This window comes from Syngnathus acus, chromosome 22 (genome assembly GCF_901709675.1).
Source record: "Syngnathus acus chromosome 22, fSynAcu1.2, whole genome shotgun sequence".
Taxonomy (NCBI): domain Eukaryota; kingdom Metazoa; phylum Chordata; class Actinopteri; order Syngnathiformes; family Syngnathidae; genus Syngnathus; species Syngnathus acus.
This window is the reverse complement of record NC_051106.1, coordinates 5,660,051-5,678,016: the sequence shown is the minus strand read 5'-3', so window position 1 is coordinate 5,678,016 and position 17,966 is coordinate 5,660,051. Positions and strand designations below refer to the sequence as shown.

Sequence of the window (17,966 nt, the reverse complement as noted above, 5' to 3'; positions counted from 1 at the left end):
CCGTCTCCACCGCTTGTGTTAAATGCCCTCGGTTTCATCCTTCGCTCCGGCTTTTCCGATGCGCATCAGGCCCATCTTATCCCTTCTCGCAAATCTGTGAATGTGTGCGTGCACACGGCCTCATTTATGTGGAATTCTTTGGCTATGTAAGCGGGCCCAACCCAGTATAATTGCCAAGCTTATAGAAGTGTGAATGTGGATTTCTCTGTCTACGGGGATTATCATCAGAGCAACTGGCAACACACACACACACACAGTCACACACACACACACACACAGTGACAATGAACCTAGCGCTGTTCGAGCTTATCTCCTTACCAAGACGCTTCCGCTCCTGCAGAGCTCTGTTTCCTCTTCCCCATCCTTCTTGCCCTGCCCTGAGCTCAGCCCGGCTGTAATTATAGTCTTATCACACACACACCCTGGTTCACACAAACACACACTTGGACATACTCGCTGATATTTGCAGGGTTTTTTTTTTTTTGGTGTGTGTTCCGAATTGAAGGCCGTGCCTAAATTGAAACCTCTGCTTCTCTTCAACTTGGTTTCTAATCTGTCTTGGGTGTAAGATGTTCTGGCTGGAAAGATTATGACCCCAGAAGCTATGAAAACAAAATCGCCTTGTGTAATAACTCTACCAGCATTAGCCTCGCCTCTTCCGATCTGGCTTGGATGGAAATGGGCTGCCGCCTTGCCTGGTTCCCTCCTGCTCCTTCCTTCATGTTGTGCTTTAGTGCCTTTTTCATTTCTACCTCTACCTTCTCTTACCTCTTTCCACAGGTGCCACCCTGGCGTTATGTCTTTGCATTTATTTGTCTGACCATATGTCCGTCTGCTATTTTTGTCTCCTTATCAAGCTTTTAAGGTCACTGCCTTACAAATCAAAGCAGGTACATTGTTGGTTTCATTTTTTTTTTCTTTTTCCACTCTGCAGTGGGGTTGCAACGGTAAGACAGTTATACAGTATGAAAACTGGATGCAATACAGTTCTTAAGTATCTTGAGGTACTTATCACCGATTCTCATCATATTATTTTAATAGTATAAAGTTAGTTGTGCAATGCAATTATTTCGATATTTATAAAGTTCATTCGTGTAATTTAATTTAATTTCAGCATTTATTTTGATTTATTTATTTAAATTGTAATCTTATTTTGATTGTTAATAGTTACCTTTGTGTCTCACTATCCAATAATTATTTGGTATATTGACTGATTTATTTCCGACTTTCTTCAATATTTAATGGACAACACTTTTGAAATTTCCAGATTATTTTTCTTCATTTCTGTATATTTCTGTTTCCATCAATTCACATTTATTACCCCAACATTTTTAGAATGACTTTGAACTCCACAATTGAAGTGTAGTGAAACTATATATTTTTTTTATACACACACCAGTGTCTTCACAAAGTTGCATCATGCACATGAAGCGTGATATCCATCAGTGTTCATACAGCTTGTGAAACCAGTGTACCGCTGCAACCCTAATCTGCATCCAAGCAGACATTCAACTAACACTTAGACCGTCTTATCAATATCGTGCATGGTGTACAATCAGATAATAATAAAATTAAAAAAAAACACGTACTGTCTCCTAGTCGCACTAACAGTTTCACACAAGTAGCAGTAGTCCTCCTCCCCTCCGCCGTACGATATTTGTTGTTTCATCCCCGTCTAACACCACTCACAATGTGATTAAGTGCCACACTCCTCTGTCCAGGAATCAGAAACAAAACCTGGGTGGGCATGAGAGCGGTAAACACAGGTTGCAGAAAGTTAAAGCGAGTAGTGAGTCCATACTGGGGGATGAGTGGAAAGAAAAGAACGAAGAGTTGTGGTTTTCAAGTAGACAGTGAGATGATTTTCTTGACGCATCAAGAGTGATGCCAAAGCTTGGACGAACTGCTCAACGACCACCACTCAGACTCTCAGTCTCCATCCCTTAAGTATGTCGCGTGCAATTTATGAGCTTGTACAGCATATACATACTAAAAAAGAACAAAGTGGTCTAGCTGTTTGGATAGGTTGGCAGCTTTGTTTGCTCTTCCCCTTAATTTGTGTGACTGACAGAGGGAGTTAGTGTGCGCAAATTTGACCACAGGCCGGCGTGTTTCTACCCTCCACAGAGATCCCTTTTTTTTTTCCCCCCTCATGCACTAACAGAGTGCACTAACATGTAGGACGCCATGAATGTGTTCTTATTTATGAGTACATGTTTTGGTAGGCCTCCCCAGCCGTCCTCCTCAGCTCCATGAGTACCGATGCAGTGTGTGAGTTCCTCAAACAGATCGATGGAATCGACGGCAGCATGCTGCGTCAGTACACCGCCACCATCAAGAAGGTGCGCTTGTCAATAACGTTTTCAAGTCGACATGTGGGAGTTTTTATTTCCTGCATTTCTCATTTTTTAATCTGTTTAAATGAATCCATTTTCTTCCGACGTTGCAGGCTAATATAAATGGACGTGTGCTGGCCCAGTGCAACCTGGATGAGCTGAAGAAAGAGATGGATATGAACTTTGGTGACTGGCAGCTCTTCAGGGGAATGGTGAGGCCCTAGTCATGAGAGCCAATACAAGAATTGTGTAAAAGAAAAAAAAATGTCCCAGTTTCTATGGTCACGTTCTTAGATTAATTCCAATGTTAATTATCGCGTTTGAGCAGTTCCAAAAATGATGCAATGCTGACCTTTGACCCATCCCGTTTATTTGTTGTTTTTGTTTTTATTGTCAAAAGATTTGCACTAATGCAAGTGTGATTTAAAAAGAGTAGCAAGATTGGATGGAACTTCCTGGCAAGTGAAGATTTCTTTTTTTTTTTTTTTTTTAAAGAACAGTAACAATATAATAGTCTCATGTCATCGGTGAGCTATTTTAACAACAGGCCTGCTGGCTTTTTGTGTTTCACAGTAATTTATTGCTTATGTTTTTTAAAGCGAAGAGAACCTTAAAAAATAACCGCATATTAAATCACTATCGTAATATTGAAGGGAAAAAAAAACCTCCAATTTGATTATATTTTTTTAGAATACCCAGACACACGTAGCAGCCTCCCTATTAACAAACCAGTCGTGTTTTTAGCAGACATCTGATGCTGAGCTCACATCAGAGCAGCTGGAAAGTGCTGCGTCCTTACAGCTTCATGCACTAAACCAGTGTTGTGTTGCCAGGACGCAGCCAGCTCAGCCATCTGCTCGAAGATGGCCGACTGATATCTGGATGAAGGGAGGTCATTGTCAGGGATGAGTGGACTCCCATAAGGAGCAGCTCAAAGTTCCCCTCCTTGCTTGCGTGTGATTTCCTGCTGTTGCCTTGTAACATGTTTGTTTGCATGATCTCACTTGTGAGTCTGTGTCGAGTTAACAAAAATCTTCTTCCCGAGGTGATGGAACAACGGCACGCCGAAAGCCAGGCTGTGCTTGAGGACGAGTCGCGAGCTGCGAGCGAGCAGGGCAACAGCGTGTTCAACGGAGGAGAGCCCGCCAAGCGTTTGGTGGGGGCCCAGCGGGAAGCGGGGACCTTCAACCTCAACTTGAGCTTTGAGGAGCTGAGCGGAGCAGCACTCGAAGAGCCCCCGAAACCCAGCAGCATCTCGCAGTGGCCGGTTAGTCCTCGCCCTGCCGACTGTTCATATACGACAACCACAAAATATGACCTGGTGCAGAATGTACATTTTGTAATTGTGATAATCCGGTGTAAGCATATTTAAATGGGACATACGCGTAAGGACGTGCTCTTAGAAAGTGTCACAAAGCCACAAAGTCCTCTTCATGTCGGCCTCACGCACCTTACTCATGTAGCGGAGTGAGAAAAGAGCACAGCAGAGGAAGTCAGTGGTTAAAAAAAAAAAAAAGCACACACAAGGGGCCTCATGGTTGTTATTTTCACCTTCAGCCTGGATTTGCATAATCTCAGACACATCAGCAAATTCTGAAATTATTTTTTTTTCCACACACTTGTATTCGTTCAAATGAGCTCAATTATGTCGTGTCGTTTTTCTTTGTCTTGTCGTCAGGTGGCGAGTCTCCGCACCACAAGCATGTCCAGCCTCAACTCGCAAGAATCGTCCAACAACATCTGCAGGTTGACCGACAGGCAGCAGGCCGAGTACCGCGACGCTTACCAGGAGTACATCGCTCAGATGGCCCAGCTGGACGTGGCGGGCGGCGCCAAGGAGAGGCCGGGGCAGCACCAGCCTTCGACCTTCCTCCAGGCTGCCAGCTCGGACGACAAAGTGGTGGGTGGACTGTCACAAATTCAATTGCCTTGGGAAACACTTTTTGAACGACTAACTTTGTGTATTTTGGCACCAAATGCTAAAAAAATTCTCTCTCCAGAGACCTTCCGTCCAACCGCTTCTGTATATTTTCATGTTCTCATTGAACTCTTTGCCCACTTCCCAGGCGAAGGAAGGAGCAGACCAAGATGGCCGCAAGCCTTTCGTCAAGAGAGTTTCCAAGGTGACTGAGGCCACAGAGGTGCCCTCGGGGGCTGATGCCCAGCTCCTCGATCCCATCAGCGAGGAGGATGAGAAGCTGGACCACAGCACGAGCTCCAGAAACAACGCGACCGAGACGCGCCTCCGCAAGCTGTCCAGCGATGATGACTCAAGCCCGGAGGAGGCTGACAACACCACGCCGCTCCTCCAAAAAGAAGCAAAAGCCAAGTTCTCACATTTCCTCACCAAAGGGCTTTTGGATCGGAAGGAGTCCAGCGACAGCTTCCCAGAGAAGGCGGCGGGAGAACCCGGCTTGGAGAGGGCGGCAGCGAGGTCAGGTGTGATGGAGCTGGAGCTGGAGGGCCTGGTCAAGAAGCGAGGCGTTCTCCCCAGTAGCCTGCAGGACGCCGCCGTGGCCCGCATGTCCATCTGCTCCGAAGCGGCCTCCGAGGCCAGCCTGATGGCGAGCAGCCCGGACGAAGGGTGGCCTCCCGGCGGGATAGGCAACCTCAACCGCAGCGAGAGCAACACCACGCTCAACAACAACACCAACGACGCCAACTCCAACACCAACAACAGCAGCTGCCAACAACAAGAGTTCGCCACTTCCCCCTCTGGCGTCTCGCCCTCCGTCATCATCGCACCGGGCAGCGGCAACACCACCGTCACCACCGCCACCGTCCACCACAACCAGAACCTGCGCTCCATCAACCTGGGAGATGAAAGGGAGAGCGTCCTTTAAGATTCTTTCTAGTTATGATTCAATGATCATTTTTGCTAATCAATGAATTAATTTGCGGAGTGACTTTCTAATTTTGATGGTTATGCAACAATCACCCAAACATCTAATTCAAGTGTTTCATATTTACTTGTCAATCGTAAATTAGCTTAACAATTCTCAATCTTTGCCCATTATCTCCTAATGCGGCATATTTAATACCACGCTTCCCAGCCGAGGTGAAAAAAACATGTTGCGACACATTACCGTGCGTGCGCCCAGCCTAGTGAAGCTTTTCGGGACCATCTCCAAAGCAAAATGATAAAATCTGTGATTCTGTTTTGCGATTTATTGTGTTTAACTAAGACGCAATGTGCAACTTCTGACTTACAAAGTGCAATGCAAAGCCGCTTTATTTCGAGCCTTGGTCATGTGACGTGTAATAGAATGTAATCTGTTAGGATGGAATTGTAGAAGCTGTTACTTGTTAATGGTAATATTGTACTTTAAAACAAAGGTGTCAAACTCTTTTAACGTTCCAATTTTGACCATGATTAAAAAAAAAAAAACACAGAACATTGGTTGACCAGAAGCTGAGCTGCACTGGGTTTGTTTATGAACCAAGCATGTGGCGTGATCATGCTCCTTAATTGCTAGTTTTTCGTGGGCCACGTCTGATGGTTGGAGTTTGACACCCAGGCTTTAAAGTATCATTAGAAAAAGTCTAAATTAGGAATGGATTATAGTGCAGATGTTGTGACATTGTGGTGCTTGTTACCTAGAGATGATTTGTGGAGTGGTGAAATGTTACATGTCGAATGTTGTGTTTGCTGGTATCGACATTTACTCAGTGGTCATGTGGAGTAGTGGACTATTCTGTCAAAGGTATTTGCATGCACTCCAAGGTTCTGCTATATGATGTTCTGTCTGCTAAATATTGTCAAATTATTTCATTATTTAAATCAATACACTTTCTTCTGGATGTTCAAATCACTGGAATGACGTTTTTCTTTTTTTTCCTCAATGCAGGAGAATCTGATCTTTCAAACTTACCTTGCTGAGAAATATTTAGTTGCCGTTAAGGAAACAGGTCGTCCGATAGATGGCGCACTTTCCCTTCTAACGGTACTGCGCATTGGCTGCTGCACAGATGCTGGCTGTCAATCGTCTCAGTGACCCCCCTCCCACCTTCTGAACGGGGTACATGCAGGGTTCTTTTGAGGACACTAATAAGGTACTTTGATGACTTTTTAAGCACCTTAGCAGTAATTTATCACTTACAAGTTTCTACATCTCTGGCCTTCCTGTTTGGGGATTGCATGTAGTGTGCATGTTTGTGTGGGCATTTACCACATTCCATAAACATGTGAGTTCATTGAAGACTCGAAATTCTTCACGGGTGTGAGGGTAAATGTTTGCATATATATCAGCTGCAACTGCCGAGTTCAAAGTGTACACTGCCTTTCGCTTCTGTATTGGATTGTGGATATACATAATCCTAATAAGTCATACGACAAGTGAGCCAGTTTTTAAATTTCATATTGGACACTTCAGTATGTCAGCAACAAAGCATGCAAGTGGTTCTTTTTACTCAATTTTTTTGCAACTGTCACATTTGCCAGTCAAAGATACATTTTCACAATTGTGTACTATTTCCCCCCCTCTTATACATAAATTCCTCCCAACTACACAACCGACAGCCCTTTTAGCTTTAATGTCTCGGCCTGTCACGCTAAACCATCTAATCCTATTTACATGGCACCCAAGGAAGTAAAAGTGCAGTCAGCGCGCCCTACATAAGCGTTCTATGCAATCGTGCGCCCTGAGGTGCTGTTCGCCTCGTTGGGACTGACGCACTGTCTTCGCACTATTCTGGGTCACATAGCAATGGTTGGAACAAGGTTTTTTTTTTTTTTTTTAAAGGAATTTTGATAGTATGCATGTGTGTAAAGCGCAGCAAAGAGTTGTGGCTAGGATCCTCTTTTGGGCTATTTTGGTCATAGCCGTATTACATTTATGAAAAATTTATGTCTATGAGGTTTTGTGAGTTGAGCATTTTCGGACTGATGTGCGTCGCATGAATTGCTTTGGTGCACCCCGCAGACCCACAAGCCACAGGTTGCCCACCCCCCCAACAAAATGAAGGCATGCTAAGGTTGCTTTTGTGATTTATTTTGTATAAAAAAGGTACAATTTACATTACTTTTATAAAAAGTTTCAGCATAAGTACAACATTACACTTTTTGCAGAAATGCCTGCAACTATACAAGATAAACTCTCAAGAAGAGTTCACAAGGTGTCATTCTTTTTTTCCACTTTTCATCTTTTAAACGTCCAGTCCTTCATGTGCCAACAATCCTGACAATACAAGACTAAACTTATTTTTTTTCACTTTTTTTTTTTATACAGTAAATAACCAAGTTCCCACCTCCGCAAAAAAAGCGAAGACTTCAACAAAGTAAGGGAGGACAAGAGGAGGAAGGCGAGGGGGGAATAATAATAATCAGCCTCGTGTCAATCTCATTTTGCCTCCCACAACTGGGAATATAACGCGCCTTCCATTTCAAGAAAGGACTTACAAATAATTAAAAAAATCTTAAATTAAATAATAATAATGCGGGAAAAATGCACATCACATCATAAAGATTGTCCCATAGTAAGCACAAAGTCTCATGATGGAGGGAGGAAAAAATAATCCATCAGGCCTGGAGGAGGACAGAGGTTGTTGGATTTTTTTGTTTGTTTCTGTTTTGTTTTTTTAGGAAGGGGGAGGAAGCCCTGCATGCTCCCCAGGTCCTGTGAGATTTTTTTTTTTTTAAACTTGTCTTGACCAAACACCTGCAAAAGATTGAGAGAAAAAGAAAGAGGCGTGTTTAGAAAAAGGCAAACAGGGCAGAGAGAAAGATCGGACAGACTGGCGCCAGGGAGGAAGCCGCATACTTTTTTAACATTTAACCAAACACTCCCAATACTAAGCAAACCCTGCACTCCAGATGTACACACACATACACACTCACACACAAGTTTAGCCTCCAATCTGGGGAAGAATCATCGTAATTGCCGCTCAGCTGGCGCCTTCCCACTTCTTGTACCAATTATGTGCAGACATAGTAGCGAGCAATCCAAAACAGCCATTATTTTCCTCTTTACAGATGCCCTTCATTATAGATACGAGAGGCTAGACAACTGCTACTTTATTAACCCCTACGCACCCTGTGCAAGTGGACATATTGCACGCGTGACTGCAGCAATGCTTTTTAATGCACGAAAAGTAAGCATATGGTATAGTTGGGATCCTCACTGACAGGATGCGCAAGCATATTGGGACGCGATCGGAACAAATGTTGTTGGTGATTGGGTTGCAAGGGGAAAAAAAAAAAAAAGCCTTGGACTTGGCCGGCATGCGTGAGCAGACAGGAGTCCAGACTACTCACCGCCTTTAGCGACGCAGAGTCCGGCTGTCATCTGTCGTCAGCTCGGATGGCAACTCGGAAGACTGAAAACAAACAAACAGAAAGCGAGCGCACCAAATGTTATTTACGCGTCATGCGTCATAATGCAAGCCGGCCGGGGAGAGGGTTGTACCTGTAGCGAGAGGATGCTGATGTCCGTGTTGAGGGTGGTCAGCGGGGTCCGGGATGCAGCCGGGGGAGGAGCCCCCTGGCCCGGCCGCGCGGGGTGATGCAGGCTCGTTCCCAGCGCGACGTTGGAGTCGAGCGCAATCTGCAGGTCCAGGATGTAATCGATGACGTGCTGCAGGATTTCCATCTTGCTGACGTTCTTGTTCTGCGGGATGCTGGGCACCAGCTCCTTCAGCTTGGAGTAGCAGTCGTTCATGTTGTAAAGCAGGCTCAGCGGGTCGTCCACGGGGGTCTTGCTCCGCGACAGACCCAGCGAGTGCTCCGACAACGCGGCGGTGTTTTTCCGGAAGGACCGAACGGGGCTTATTGCTTTCATTTTTTTCCCCAAGTTAAATTTAAGTATCACGCGAGTTTTTCTCTTGTCTTGCTTCTTTTAAGTCCAGTGTTGTCAGGCGGTGGTTGTTCCGACTGGATTATTAGAGCGGCAGTTTGCTTTATATAGACGGCAGGTCCACTGCGAGATGGAGGCGGGAGCAAATCGCCGATTGGGCAGAACCGACGTGTCATTCCAAGAGCGCTCTTTATTCTATTGGGTTTTTACGCAAAGTTCCGCCTCTTTTGCGCTTCGTTACCGGTGGCAACGCGAGCGGGGAGGCGGGGATCCATCCGGCAGCCTCGGCAGCTCCGGTGGGCAATTTGGAAAATTAAGCTCTTACCTGTTTGTGATCAAGAGAATTAATGCTGCACAAGGCTCGCAATTGACTTTGACAAGGTGCGGCCAATAACTGCAGAAAAACAAACTTCCCCCTGCTATGACTTGCTTTCCTCCAAATAAAAAAAACCCAACATGCATGGGGGCAAAACAAAACATCAAACGTGATTTTTGAGAAATTGTACAAGGTGTTCGGAAAGTCACTGTGCACGTGTATTTTTTCTTATATTTACCTATGTATATTTATTATTCATTATATAGGCTACCAAACCTGTCAATAAAAGTGCGCACGCGGCGACTTTCCAAACACGCTCTATAGTGCGCGCGCGCGCGTCTGACAGTACACATTTAGAAATAAGAATAATACTAATAATGATAATGCACATGAATATTTTTCTGTGCTTTGACTCAAACGAGACCAGGCGCGTCGGATTAATCCACGCAAATCCAGACCGGTGTGAACTTTCTGAGGGAATAGGTACAACGCGACGTGTAAAGTCAGACCCATTGCAATCTTTATTCTTATTATTCAACATATGCAATTTCGTGCTAATGCATGTAAATCTACAGATTATTCCAGTTAATTGCGCACAAAACATGACATTTATAGCGCATATGCTCCCGACAGCCACTACTAGGCACACCGTGCACCTGTACATATCCAGTTTTAATACAAGTGGCTGACAATTCGTGCGCTTTGCACATTTTTAAACCCATCACGATATACTATAATATTACCTTGCTACATGTACAATAATAGCCTATTCTCAGCATGCACCGCAATGCAAATTACCACTATAAAAGATCAATTAATACCTTTTCTGATAATGCCGATTATTACTGAGCGTTGGTGTTACCCGATTTATTATCTTTATGACCGTCATCATACGTACTCCACACTGAACAAATTAATTGTTCTGTAATTCTGTTGCGCTGGTCCTCGGTTAACGAGGGAGTATCTTTCCTTCCGCAGCGACGCAACTTGAGCGTGTACGGAGTTCGGACCGCGTCATAACGCACTAACAGACGCTAACGTCGTCATGTCAAAATTGCGGTGCTATTTCGTAATATCAAAATGTCCTATGTTGCCGTGAAGCGAGGACCACCTGTGTTCAGCGAAACCCGCTGTCTGCCTGGAGCAGAGAAGGTAAGGAGACTGGCGCAAGAGCTTCTTTGTGAGGAGCGCCCTCTCTCTCTCTCTCTCTCTCTCTCTCTCTCTCTCTCTCTCTCTCTCTCTCTCTCTCTCTCTCTCTCTCCCCCTCCCTCTCATGCAGACTCTCTGGCGCCGCCGTTGTGACGTCACTGGATTCATAACAAGACCCTTTGCAAGCCCCTCGAAGCGCCGCTCAGGCGGTTTCCATGGTCACCACGGGTGTCAATTCGGGGAGGCCGTACATCTTCTCAGCTGATCGACCCGAGGTCCGAACAAACGCGTGCATGCACGCGCACACGCATGCATGTGCGTGCACACACCGTGGTGATGGAATGTTATTTTCGTTACTCTTGTTTCTCTCTCTTTCCCCCCGTTCTCTGCCTCTCTTTCTGTCGTTCTCTCTCTCTCTGTCTCTCACACTCGATCTCTATCTCTGGAATAGTACAGTGTGTTTAAAGTCCAGTTCCTCCATTCAAATAGTAAACAAGTCCAGCACACAGAAAAAGTCGCACTCAGATGTCACAATAATAGGTACACTTGCACAATGTATAAATCGTACATATAATATATTATTATTATTATTTCACAATTTGTATTTAAATGATCATGATAGTTAAGGGGGTTATTAAATATGAATAAATACTACAAATGAATAAGATTCTCTTTGGTTTCATTAACAAAACTACTGGTAAGCCGCTTCATCTTAAACGATCTAGCCAAACAATTAAGAAGCAACCTTGCTCTTGTTTCAATCCCACAAAGCCGTTGGTCAGCTTCCTCTATTCCAAGGGGAATTGAGACCTGAAATGAGGTTATGAGAACTCCTTTACGGTCACAAGTCTAACGGCAGAGCTGTTCGTGAGAGTGTTTGCGTTTATCCACATGAAATATCAGCTACAAGATGGTCACGAGCTGAAGAGCATCTTTCTTACTATCGTGGCGACCTAGCTTGCATCATCGGCTTTAGTACGCTAAAATATTGATGCACCAGCCTGGACACCTCTCAAGTTGTGTTGGAGCTAGCATCTGTGCTAGCTTTTCTGCTCAGCATTATTGGCCACATGGGAAAATGCTCAGAAATAAGTAATGCTGTCCCATGCAGGACAAGTCACATTAGTTATGTTTGTGCTAATGTTTCTGGTACTTACCGTAAGTGCAATGAAAAGATCCAATTTATTCCTTACTGTTGCTTTAATGTGTGTCAGCACATTTTCCCTTTTGAATGGAACGGCCCACAATGTCTTGCAGTGGCCTCGCATGTAGATTTGCAGCAAGTGAGCATGTTGAAGTGGTCAGGTGGATCATTGAACGCATCACGACGACAAAGGTTCTCACGGCCATAATCGACTTGGCCTCTTATCGCTCATCCCTCCTCCTCCATCTCATCGGCTCACCGCTCAGGATCAGACGGAGCAGCAGCAACAGAGACTGCCTTTCCCTTTCATATCCCCATTACTTTCTCTTTTGTCATCTTTCAGCTTATCTTCCCTGCACGTCATCTTTCGCTCTCTCTCTCTCTCCCTCAGTTCGCTTTTGACACCTAATCTGCTCTTTCCCCCAGCATGGACGCTCTTCAACCTTTTCAGCAACAAAAAGTAGTTACTTTTGAAGTGAAGAGTCTTCAAGGCGCACGCTGAGAGGAGGATCTGAAATCCGTCGAGTTTGCCTATTCATCTGTAAAGCCAAGTAGCAGTTCATTTGGGATTATTACAGAACTATTTTAATTGTGGAGTATTCTGGGAAGGTGGGCAAAAGCGATATGAGCAAGATAAATACTGTAACCTGTCAAAGAATCAAACCAAAAGAAACAACATAATGCATCACAAACTGAATGTGCAGGGGCCAACTGAAGCTCCAAATGCTTCATGAATCAGTCGTGTCATTTTTTGAGCCCTCTAGATGGCATTCTATTCAACATAGCACACCGACTTGACATTTCTTCAACCCACTTCTTAAAACCAACGTAGAGGAGACGGAGAGAAAAATGAAACTGGTTCATGAAGCAAATTTGAAGCTTCATTCAATTTCCATTCACTACTTATTCTGGCAGTAAGCAGTAGGCCCACGGCGGCAGATTTTTTTTTTTTTTACGAGGAGCACAGTCCCCCTTTGCGAAAGCCAGCATAGGTTAACGATCATTTATTTTGATATCAGCAAAACAGGACCAACCTTTAGCTTCTATTAATGTTATTAAAAAAAAAAGCTCCAGCGGGAGCTTCTATACGACTGTTGTGTTTTCACGCTTCATCAAACGTGTGTGTGTGGTTGTATATTATTGAGACTTATTGGAGTAACAAGCTAATGGAATTAAGGTGCTGGGTTTCACTCGCCCTTGCCAAGATTGAGCATTAAAAGGATGAATAAATAGCGCTCGCTAAGTAGATGAGATGGCGAAACGGAAGCAACGCTGCGTTGTTTACGCGGCCCGGGAGCCAGTGAAAGCGGACTTGGAATGGAATTAGCAGACAAACAAGTTAAAATGCTGAACGCAGAGGAAGTTTTCCCCACGTGCGAAAGAGAAGAAGAAGTGCTGGAAGCGCACCTAACGACAGCCTCTCCATGGAGTGTGAGGATTTCTATATTTGCCAGCTAATTACTTCCATGAAAAGCCCAATAAAAAAAAATAAAAAATCCAAACATTAACCAAAAATAAACGGGCGTTTTGTTTGCGTCCTCCGTCAGCTGTGCCAGCAGCGAGTCGTCTCCATTACACATAATTCATGTGATGTTTGTGTTGCTTGCCGGATTAGCTGGGAGGCGTTGCTTTTGGCGCATGCTGTAAAAGGCTCTCATCTGTATTTTAATGGACTAAGAAGCAGTGGGAGGACATGGCGCCATGCCACAATTACACACTGAAAGAGGGGCCTCCCCTCTATGCAGCAGGTAATCTGTTTGTGAGAGGCTTTTTAGCCGTATAAATGGAATTAGATGACGGTTTGATGACACATTAAAAAGGCAACTGTGCGCGACGACATGTTTACCTCCGAGCACCAGGTTTCCGTATTTGGTCGACCCGAATTAGGAATTCTGTGCCATTTTTCTGCCGTGAGCAGGAGTAGAAATAAAATGTGTGGTCAGGGGAGGCAAGTGAGGATATGCCTCACCTGCCATCATGACAGGTAAAAAAAAATAATAATCTACGAAGGCAAAATGCTTTGCTTTTGCTGATGGGACATAAAACCACAGTAAAAAGGCACATATTGAGGGAGGTAGAACTCTGACGCACTGAAGGGGGCGCATATGAGCGAACAGATGATCAATACTGCCCCATTTTTTGCTCAAGAGGTAGACTAGACCATGCATGTCACAAACAAATCACAGATCTCTGTTATTTTTGTACCCACAATTGAATTGGATTGTGAAGTGATGGAGGAGTTTGATGACAAGAGTGATGATGGACGAGCCCCTGCTGTATGTCTTGGGAGTGTTGGAGAAATACAGCTGTTGTGAAAAGCCAGCAGCTCAAACATATGATGGATCTGCTCTGATGGCATCAGAACCTAATGAGCTGCAGGCCCAAACAAATCCACAAACAAAGGTAAGACAAGTCAAGTTTATTTATATAGCCCTAAATCACAGGCAAGACTGATGAGAAATAAAATAACTGGTAGCCAATTGAATAAACTACCCTTTAGGGTTTATATATTTATAAATCTGACTCTTAAGTAGTCAGCCAGCACCTTAATTCCACTGTTTTATCTCAATTAGTAGAGCCCAGGACTCTGCCAAGGTTGTAGTGATAACAAAGGTGAGATGAAGCTAAAGCGTTTGTGTGTTGGCAGCCTACTTCCTGTTTAATAAAAGTTGGGACCGGATTGAAAATAAGATAAAATCATCAGTGCCAAATAAAATACATTTATTGTACTGATGCATTGTTAATCAATTGTGAGTTGTTGACTTGGTTTCATGATGTCAAAACATGCTTATATGTTGTTGCCGAAAAAGCTTGCAGATGGCCGGGGCCGTGCAAGGCGGCTCTTTGGAGGCCTTTCACAGTGTGGCTGGAGGAGGAGAAATCTTGTCTTCTATCAGCAGTGTTGACATTGGGATGGCACCTAATTAGGTTTAGGCCCAGCACAGCATGCATGCTTAACTAGGCTGGCCTCCGCCTCAGGCTGCCGCACTGATCCCAAGGTGACTGCTCCGCTGCAGCCCACCAATGATACTCCATACTGCTCATGGATTTTCTCTTGTTCAGAGATAACCATGACCTGGTTGTCACAGAAATTGAGTTGAATTGTGTCATTTGATTCATGCCACATAAATCCAGCCTCAGTCCATAAAAATGAAAATAAATACAGTCATGCAGATTATATGCAGAAAAGGACTCCTCTTGAAGCTACTCCTATTTCTGAGAGCGTAGCATCAAAACATGTTTAAAGCGTCACTTAAAGGCTCTTTTCATCTCATGCTGGAGTTGTTTTAACTTGTAGACCCACCTCTAATGGAGCGATAGACAATTGCCAACGAAAACAAGGTCTTAAATAAAGCCAACGGAGGCACTGTGGCAATTGAAAAATGAGAAGGACCAAAACAATGAAAAACAGCAGTAACAAATTGGAAGCAAATGCTTTTTACGGATGACAATGTGTTCGACATAAGTTTTATGTGTATGTGAGATATATGGCTTTTGGAAGGTTATCTTTGAACTACGCGGTTATTTTTTTTTTTTAGAAATGTCTCCTTTTGTCATTTTAAGTGTGACAGAGGGAGGCTGACAGAAGTTGTTGTTTGAGATCCGTTTCGCACTTGTCTTCCTTCCACGAAGCTGCGCTTTGTGGCATCATAAACAGCTTCCTTGTGTAGAATCCCCATTTAACACCCCCCGACCCCCCCCCCCCCCCACCAACTACCAAGCCACCCCCCTCTGATTCCATTTCCGCTTTATTGCCAGTTGGCCTTCATTCAAGAGCGATGGTCAAGCTCAAAAGAGGATATGAGCGGGAAAAAGAGGATGCAGTGCAGCTGAGTGCGTGCTGAAGAACACAACGCGGTACTTGGACTTGCGAATCAATGCGTGTGGTATGTGTGAGGGTATAAAAATCTTTTTGGATGAGTTCAGGTGCATTTTAAGAACTTGAAATATTTTTATAGCATGTGGAAGGGCTTAAATTAAATTAAATTAATAGATTTCTTGATATTGCAGATTTTCACGTTGGGACTCTTGAGCATCGGTGCAGGTGTGCACTGTTGTGAGGCACATTCTTCTTGTGAGGGTATGTGAGAGGCCTGGAAAGAGGAGGGGGGGCGGGGCGTTTGGTGTGGGGGTCCGGCCATGTTCAATGGCGGCTCCTTTGAGCGCAGAAGAGGGGAAGACGTCGGAAGAAAGAGGGCAGAAGAAGAAGAAAAGCAAGCCACCCAGGCTTCATTACCATGTCAATCTGCAGAAAGAGAGCTGGAGTGGGAGAAGCGGGCCGGCCAGGGCCCAGCAGTGGGGCCGGATCCATATGGTGCTGCCGGCTCGGGAATGAATAGTGAATGGATGGTGGAGCGGCTGGGCTGCTGGAATCTGCCTCCAAGCCTTTGTGAGCAGGATGACCAAAGACAAGAGGGAGCTCTGCAGATGGCCCGGGCTATAAATAGGTAGCTAGTCTATCTCTGTGCTGTCACTCTTATTCACCCCCCCTTGCCAAAAAAAAAAAAAAAATCTCCCTCACCGACCCAACCTCATGTGATGTGTAAAGTCCCGCGCTCTCATTCCTCGTCACACGGCGTCACATCACCACCGCGTCTTCTCGTTTTTGTAACACGCCTTGAAACCTTAAATGAGAGGCCTGTGCAGGAATGTGTGTGCGTATGAGTGCGCACACACACTCTAGGGAGTTGCTAAGATCCTCCAACACGAAAGCCCAAGAAGGCAGCAAGACTGAGCAGTTGTGTTTACAGTCCAAACTTGTCGCAGATGGACTTTAAAGTGAGTGATAAATCCGTGTCCAGATTGAGGGTCCTTTTGTCATTAAACTAAGCTTTAGCGCTGCTCTCCATCTGGCTGTGTGTGTGCGCATGTGTGTGTGTGTGTGTGTGTGTGTATACACTGGACATGATCCGCCAGCTGAAAGACGACGTCAAACCCTCTTTTTTTCCAAGTATAGCAAGCAAGCTAGCCTTCTGCTTCCTTTTTCCAAGTCTTCAATCCCAAGAAAAACAATTTCTATGATTAGATGACACAAATTTTTCATTCAATATTGAATGTAATAATAGTAAATATGGAAAGTAAAAGTAATCATGCAATACTGATAGAAATAATTTAAAATATGCCAAATAAATGATATGGCTTAGCTCGACTGTTTCCAAACAAAACTTCTCCACTAACCTTAAACATCCCAACTACTTTTTTTACCATCTTGTGACTTATTGTTTTGAAACTCTCTTCCCAGCACATCATCTGTTGAAACTCCCCGAGACGCTTTCTATATATTTCAAATAAAGACAAACTGCAATGAGTTCTCAAGCCGAGCGTTTAGATAAGCTGCAGTGAGAACACCAGAAAATATACTTGATCAGCTTTTCTTTGTCGCTTGACTGTGTGGCAATCCATCACTGTGTGTCACGCCGCTGCTTAAGTTTTATAAAAAAATGTTTTTTTATATTGCAATTGCGGCCGTGTTCGCCTTAGGGGAATTTGCTATCGTCATGCTCTTTGTCGCCAATCTGTCATATGAAAATATCAACACTGTGGAGCCGCAAGGTCACAAACTATCACTTTGGTCACACGCTGTATTATTACAAGACTCGTTATGTAATATGACTCCAACAGTGGACTTCCACTACCCTCTTTCGTGCTTGCAAAATTGCTGCAACGGTGCTGAAACAGAAGACATGCCGTTTGCCCTACATTGTTTTTTGGTTTTGTTTTTTTTACACAAGAGACTGTTCATCCCAGATTAAAATAATTCAGTGTGTCATGCAGTGTGGGAAATAATCATTTGGTTCCCGGCTCTATGTGTAAGGTTGCTCATTTGGAAAAAAATGAACGGTCTCTAATTATTCTTGATTGAGGTAGTCGATCAGTCAAGGCGTCAGTCAAGTAGAGTCGAATTTATTTATTTAATCCCTCAAATTTCTCCAAGGGCTTTACAATGATTTCTTTTTCCACCACTCGACAGTTCTGTGGTTGCCCCTCAAACCTAAATCAGAGAGTGAGCATTTGTTTATATCTTTTGTTTTCAGTGTAGTACTAACTGTGTCAAAAATATCCTTTCTGAGAATAATTTTCAAATGTTTCCATTTTCGGGTTCGTGTAAACAAATCGAGGGCGAGCGAGTCGTAGCATCGTGCCTGTTTGACTCTTTCTCCTTTTTGGTTGGAATCCAAATGATGACCAACCCTGCAAAGTTCTCACACTCTTATCCAGCAGTGTGTTAT

The 17,966-nt window shown here is 44.2% G+C and overlaps 2 protein-coding genes across 12 annotated transcripts in view; one reads left to right on the top strand and one right to left on the bottom strand.

Moving 5' to 3' along the window:
• kidins220a (kinase D-interacting substrate 220a) overlaps positions 1-6,148 on the top strand; it is a 29,893-nt gene extending 23,745 nt beyond the window's left edge. For 8 of the 11 annotated variants that reach the window (XM_037242112.1, XM_037242110.1, XM_037242102.1 and 5 more), the window contains 6 exons: positions 858-890; positions 2,226-2,342; positions 2,450-2,548; positions 3,382-3,603; positions 4,015-4,236; positions 4,403-6,148. In XM_037242112.1, coding sequence (XP_037098007.1) covers positions 858-890; positions 2,226-2,342; positions 2,450-2,548; positions 3,382-3,603; positions 4,015-4,236; positions 4,403-5,179 — 1,470 coding nt within the window. In that variant the 3' untranslated portion in view covers positions 5,180-6,148. The remainder of the gene's footprint in view (positions 1-857; positions 891-2,225; positions 2,343-2,449; positions 2,549-3,381; positions 3,604-4,014; positions 4,237-4,402) is intronic. The other 3 variants (XM_037242113.1, XM_037242111.1, XM_037242109.1) reach the window with 2 other exon arrangements.
• Positions 6,149-7,311: 1,163 nt separating this feature from the next.
• id2a (inhibitor of DNA binding 2a) lies at positions 7,312-9,225 on the bottom strand. The gene is made up of 3 exons (XM_037242115.1): positions 8,741-9,225; positions 8,590-8,651; positions 7,312-7,993 (listed from the first exon to the last, which is right to left on the bottom strand). Exons 1-2 carry the CDS (start codon positions 9,110-9,112, stop codon positions 8,595-8,597), a joined length of 429 nt encoding a protein of 142 aa, XP_037098010.1. The 5' UTR covers positions 9,113-9,225; the 3' UTR covers positions 7,312-7,993; positions 8,590-8,594.
• Positions 9,226-17,966: the final 8,741 nt, after the last annotated feature.

What these genes read in the sequence shown, in the direction of transcription:
- id2a (XM_037242115.1), bottom strand. Translation starts at nt 9,112, where the DNA reads ATGAAAGCAATAAGCCCCGTTCGGTCCTTCCGGAAAAACACCGCCGCG. An exon ending in TCAGCATCCTCTCGCTACAG is followed by an intron (nt 8,652 to 8,740) that starts GTACAACCCTCT and finishes GTTTGTTTTCAG; the next exon opens with TCTTCCGAGTTGCCATCCGA.